Below are 6,349 nucleotides of genomic sequence, written 5' to 3' on the forward strand. Positions count from 1 at the left end.
TCTTTTTTTATACACAGCCAATGTGTATTTGGACATTTAATCAAAGTAAAATGAGGTCCTGAAGTTGAATCCCTATGCAGTGATTGGAATCCTTTTACAGATAGCTAAGTTTGGATAAGGACTCATGCAGAAGAAACATGATGGATGCCTACAAAGGCATTCAGCCACTAGGCAGTACTGCCAATGCCCTGGCAACTGTCTAACTACATCTCTGAGAACAACCGTCAGGGGTGAGCAGTGTGAAAGGCAGCTACACATAGTGGATTCTGTTGCCACCAGTCAGGAGAATGGCACCTGTATATATTTTTATTGTTGTTGCTCCTTAGTTTTTCTTTCATATGTATATGTACTTGAAGCATCTTAGGCTATGGATCTCAGACAATGACACCTTTTCCTGCCCAGAAACCATCTAAGGCATTGTGGTGACACAAGCTGGCAATCTTAGCATTTAGGAGACTAAGACAGGATGACTGCAGCAAGTTCAAGGCCAGCCTGAACTATATGACCCTGTTTTAAATCAAAAGACAAAACACAGAACAACAAAAAAATGGACATGTATAGAGCCAGCAGTTTTGAGGCATTGTAGGAGGAATGAGAGACTGCTTAGTAATCTGCAACGGCCTGTTTATACACAATATTTTTCAGGACCTCCAAAATCTGGCTTCACATTACTTGAGGACTATAAAGCCCCAGGTGTCTAGTCAGTCCACTAGGCTCCCTGCTGCAGGTGATTCTGAAGCAGGCTGGAGTTTACATAGGAACCCTGCAAATACAGTGCCTATGTCTTAAGTCATGCTAAAGCAGCATTGTTAATGATATTGCTTATAGTGAGACAAGGATCTTTTCATCATGTCACTAGGAGATTCATTGCTTTGCAACAGCACAGTGTATTTACTCAAACCCAGATGGCATAGACTGTCATTCAGTGCGGCCTCAGCATTGGTGTGGGAAGATTGTGGTATAGTGTTGCCATGTAATGTGGTTTTACCCCCAAGTATACTCTGTATTACATGCTATATGTCCTTTAGTTTTGCATCAGGCACAAAACCATGAGCAGTGCTTTGTGCTAAAATGTTAGAGTATCTATACTGTAACTTGCTCATCACTGATTTTTTCCAACCCCACTATAATCCATGGGGCCCTTGTCATTGACTGCATACTGTTTTGCTGCATGCTACTGTATGTACAGCGTGTTAAAAGTGTTGGAACAGGAGTCAAAGGTCCTATCAGAAAAGAGGAGTAAAGTGAACCATAATCCTAGCTCTGTAAAGACAATTGGATGTTGAAGATGAATAGACCTGGTCTGGAAAACCTAGGTGTGAAATACAGGACGGAACCAGGAAATTTAATTTCAAGGTCAAAGCCAACGTAATTATTTAGAAGGGAAAGTATATTAAGTGTCCACTACATGTTAATTTTATTTTCACAGTGACAGTTTGTAGGTTCTTACAAAAGCCTGACAGGAGTGAGGGTAGTTTTTAAGACGCAGAGTTAGATAAACAGTCAAAGCTCTGCATCCCGTGGTTCCCAGTTATCTGCCACACAACAGTCACTGTGTGGGAAACAAACTTAACCACTGGATTACTTCAAAAAGTACTAACATCAAAAAACTTGGAAATCAGCTTAGCAATTGGTAGAGTCTGGGAGGAGGGGGTGGACAGCCTCTCTGTTAGGCTGAGTGACTGAAGTCATTCAATGTGAGATTCCTAACTTTAGACCTCTAACTCCAGAGTTCTTTAGGGGCTTGAGAAGTTCAAGTTTATTTAAAATAACTAGACGGAGAATTTACTGGAACCAAAATTTACAAGGTTATAGAATACTACTTTGACAGCCTGTTGTCTATTTAGTAAAATATTTTCATCACAGAAAATTGTATGAACTAAATCCCCATTCTAAAAATATTGACATTTGAAAGAAAATATCCCTGAAAATAACCAAAAGGTGGTAGCACTGTCAAAATATGATTAATATTCAAAAGGTGAAAATGCCTTTAGGGATCACATTTTAAAAACAATGGGCTAGGACACTGCTCAGTGAGTGAAATGCTTGATTTGTAAACACAAGGGCATTCACTTCTAGAACCTACTGTGCAAAGGAAGAAGGAGAGAGGTGGATCCCTGAGCAGGCCAGGCTGGCTGGCCACGGGTCCTAGGCATCTGCCCCTTTCTCTCCTCCCCAGTGTGGGACAAGCATGAGCCACCACAGCAGCTTGGCTAACACAGCAAGACCCGTCTCAGAAAATCCATGCATTTTATAAACCTACAGTTCCTGGGTCAGATGACCGGTTTAAGGAATCATTTTTAAAAAATCTTTATTTTGAAGAAATGTAAGAACTCTGTCCAGTTGAAGACAGTCCAAAGGTTGCAGACTGCCACCAAAGCTGCAGAAAGGAATGGCAATGGGAACTGAGTTTAGGTAAGCACACCAGGAAACTGATCTTTGTCAGGACTCCATTGGTGTCTGTGGGCTCCTGCTCCCACAGGGGCCATTAACAGATAAACCTTTTGTGCTGCCAATAACCAGTCTCTCCCGTCTTCCAAATGCTTCGTTTACTGAAAGAAACCATGAGATAAGGAGGTAAGAGTCCTATAAAGACTAGAGTATAAAACAAGGGTCTGCGGTGAGGTGAAAACTTAGAATATATTTAATACTAAGTCAGAAAGTAAGCAACTTGGAAGCCTGATCAGTTAACATACTGAGTGAGTGTAGCTTTTCTTTATTGTCCTTTTGTACTTCTCTTGGGCTTGTTCTATTGTTTTCTAATCTGCCCTGGAACAGGGCTCTACTCCAGGTTTTCTTTTTCCCCTTTGTATCATGACCACACATACATAACTTATACATACATACATAACCTATACATACTTATAAATTCAAACCAGAGCAACCCAGACAAATCTTAGCATCCTTCCTCTTTGTTGGAGGGAGGATTTAGTGGAGATATAATGTTTACCCACACTAGACAACTGAAGGGGGAGCTGGAGTAGCTGGGAAAGGAACACACTGAGAGGTACTCAGATGATGAGGAAGGGAAGGGTAATTAAAAAATTACTTACATTTTAACTCTGAAGGCCAGCTTACCTATGCCTGTCCCCATTTCTAAATAAGGACTACAGGATGCGCACTGGGCATGCCTTTGTCATCTACACAACACATTAAATTCTAGCCTTGTTCTTAGTCCCTATGCTTTCAGAAAGAGCAGGAGCTTGAAGGTTCTTACCTGAAGAGACAGTGCTTATGTCCCAAACCCGAAGCCCTTCTTTCTGTCCTCCAAAGGCATAAACAAATGGCAAATCAGGACAGCATGAAGAACAAAAGAGAACTCCCTGGGGAGAAAAGAACAGTCAGTGATTTCTGTCCTAGAGAGTTCTAACCTCTAGGTCAGACCCTACTCATAAGAACAGGTTTGAAGCCGGGCGGTGGTGGCGCACGCCTTTAATCCTAGCACTTGGGAGGCAGAGGCAGGCGGATTTCTGAGTTCGAGGCCAGCCTGGTCTACAGAGTGAGTTCCAGGACAGCCAGAACTGTACAGAGAAACCCTGTCTTGAAAACAACAACAACAACAAAAAAAACCAAAAAAAAAAAAAAAAAAAAAAAAAAAAAAAAAAAAAAAAAAAAAAAAAAAAGAACAGGTTTGATCAGCTGATCAAAGCTAGATAAATACAGCATTTCAGATGAACCTTGAGGCTGGTCATGGTGTCACTGTGTTTATAGGTCTCATTCTTCTAGGAATCTTTTACTAATCTAATTTGTTGTGTACACCCAGAAACTGTATTCATCTTTTCAAATAATAACACTGATACCATAGGTCACTATCAAGCCTTTTTTCTTTTTCTTTTTGATTTTTCAAGACAGGGTTTCTTTGTGTAGCCCAGGCTGTCCTGGAACTCACTCTGTAGACCAGGCTGGCCTCAAACTCAGAAATCTGCCTGCCTCTGCCTCCCAAGTGCCGGGATTAAAGGCGTGCACCAACACCGCCTGGCCACCTTTTTTCTTAAGTAGTCTCTTTGCATGTATGCAGGTTGGGAAGCAGAGGTTTCTAGGCAGGTGCTCTACCACTGAGCTGTATCCTCCCCCTTCAAAGCATTGGCAGATATTACATTATCTTATGTGTGGGATACACATGTGTGTGCTCAGGACTACCTGCAGGAGTTGGCTCTCCTTTTACAACACGATCATCAGACTTAGCAGTAAATGCCATCTCTCTAGCTCCCCTTATAAGTAAACATTATTATAAATAAAAATTATGCATTAAAGTAAGAACAAGAAAAATAAAACCCCTCAGTGAGATAACTCATTAGGGGATAAGTACTGAATCAAGTATTCATATAAATATAAGCTTGGGAGGAACTAAGAAACTTCATGGCCTGCCTGCCTGCCTGCCTGCCTTTCAGTAAGCTCTGTGCATGCACACGTGGTTTTAGCCACTGTGATACTCTACTGTGCTAACAATGTTATTCACGTAACTCAGGGCCCTACCGAGTCAGTACTTGCTATCTGTTAATAAATACTACTTACTCTAAATGTTTTGCTCACCTATATTATCAACTTTGATGTAAGACAGAGCTAGTCATGACAAGTAAATAAAGAGACCCCAATAGCTTTAGTGCCTCTCGACTTGCAAGATGTCCTAAGGCAGCCCTGAGTTAAGGATAAGTTGTGGTCACTCCCTACATCCTCCCACCAAACTAAACTAGCTCAAAATTATCTTCAACAATCCTTGGATGCAGGGATTCCCAGGAAAAGATAAGTGGATAGGTCAGAAACACAGAAAAAATGTCAGGGAGATGCTCACCATTTTCATGTCTCTGGAATGAATGAGACTTGGCCTATCTCCTAAGATGTCCCAGATCTTCACAAATTTGTCTGCGGAAGCAGTTACAAGGCAGCCTTTGATCTGACTGCTCAGATCCAGACCTGGAAGAGAAGATCAGCTCAGGAGCTACTGCCCAAGATTTAGATTTACTTTGCCATAACTTAATGCCTTTGAAAGAAACATCACTCGTGCTCACCAGAGATTTCATCGTTGTGTGCATTAAGTGTAAAAATTGGCTTATCTGAACGTGCATCCAGATTATATACAAAGCCATCATCCGTACTGGCCTGCAGAGGAAAAGATAGGCAGGATCGTGTTATGTGACACTAAAATGTGGCAGTGGAGAAGTAAATAAGTTACAGTAAAATCTGTTTACAGATTAAACACAAGAACTTACTTTTGTATGAGCTATGTTCATGAAGCAGGAGAGAGCAGAGTTAAGAGTTGTAGAAACACAGAAATGGCAGTCACAGAACATGGGGGTATCAATGTGTGTGTATGTGTGTAACTGAAGAGCACTGGGCGGGCACCAGAGTCCTGGTGAGCATGGCTGCTCCTGTGAGCTGAGGAGCACACAGAAACAGGCAGCCAGAGGGAAGAAGATGGATACTGGGAGCCAGTAAGGAAGAATGGCATGGTCAAATAAAGCCTCAATATTGCCGTACAGTCGAGTGAGAGATGGAAATAAACTGCTAACGCTCTTAAGAATCAAGGAGTAAAGAAAGATGAGAGAGAGACCTAAAGTTCTACACAAACACAGCAGCAATGCAGCAGGGTAGGAGACAGCCATCACTTGCACCACTAGGACTTTATTCCTGTTTGGCTGATGTTAGTGGGACGTTTAGAAAGGCTGTACTTTCTTCCCACTTGGTAGACAGTGCTATTAATCCTCATCTCTCGAGTTTAATCTACACATAAGGAATTAAGAATCTTTTGGACTGATTTAACCATTAAAAAAAATAGGTAGAAGGAGGATTTCCAAGGTCAAGGCTAGCCTGGGCTACACAGATCCTCTATTAAAACCTTTAAACAACAGAATATTATTATGATTAGTATTTCAAAAATACTGTAAGTAGTAAAATGATTTTAAAGTATAAAAATAATATATAGCATAATGGAATAGTTGAAAATTAGCTAATTTGCAAACTACTAACTTTTTTTGTAGTTTTTTGTTTGTTTTGTTTTTGTTTGTTTGTTTGTTTTTTCAAGACAGGGTTTCTCTGTGTAGCTCTGGCTGTCCTGGAACTCACTCTGTAGACCAGGCTGAACTCAGAAATCTGCCTGCCTCTGCCTCCCAAGTGCTGGGATTAAAGGTGTGTGCCACCACTGCCCGGCTGTAGTTGTTTTTTTATTGTTAAGCAACACATTTTAGTTATTTAATTCTAAGGCCCAGAAACATACTAGCAGAGAAAATGCTTTTCTGAGAATCTCTCTATAATGGAATTAGAAAAACCAATGCATATTCTTACCAAGAAATGACACGGTGAGAAGTGGTTCCAGGTCACTCTCTCGATCTGCCCACTGAACCGCCATAGG

General features: G+C 41.1%; 1 protein-coding gene across 1 annotated transcript in view; it reads right to left on the reverse strand.

Moving 5' to 3' along the window:
• Positions 1–1,741: 1,741 nt before the first annotated feature.
• Positions 1,742–6,349, reverse strand: part of Pwp1 (PWP1 homolog, endonuclein) — a 17,113-nt gene continuing 12,505 nt past the window's right edge. Inside the window, exons 10-14 of the mRNA XM_031350342.1 lie at positions 6,283–6,345; positions 5,010–5,100; positions 4,793–4,914; positions 3,218–3,323; positions 1,742–2,552 (exon numbers count right to left, since the gene is read on the reverse strand). Of these exons, the coding sequence (XP_031206202.1) occupies positions 2,443–2,552; positions 3,218–3,323; positions 4,793–4,914; positions 5,010–5,100; positions 6,283–6,345 (492 nt within the window). The 3' untranslated portion in view covers positions 1,742–2,442. The remainder of the gene's footprint in view (positions 2,553–3,217; positions 3,324–4,792; positions 4,915–5,009; positions 5,101–6,282; positions 6,346–6,349) is intronic.

Source organism: Mastomys coucha, unplaced genomic scaffold (assembly GCF_008632895.1).
Source record: "Mastomys coucha isolate ucsf_1 unplaced genomic scaffold, UCSF_Mcou_1 pScaffold4, whole genome shotgun sequence".
NCBI lineage: Eukaryota > Metazoa > Chordata > Mammalia > Rodentia > Muridae > Mastomys > Mastomys coucha.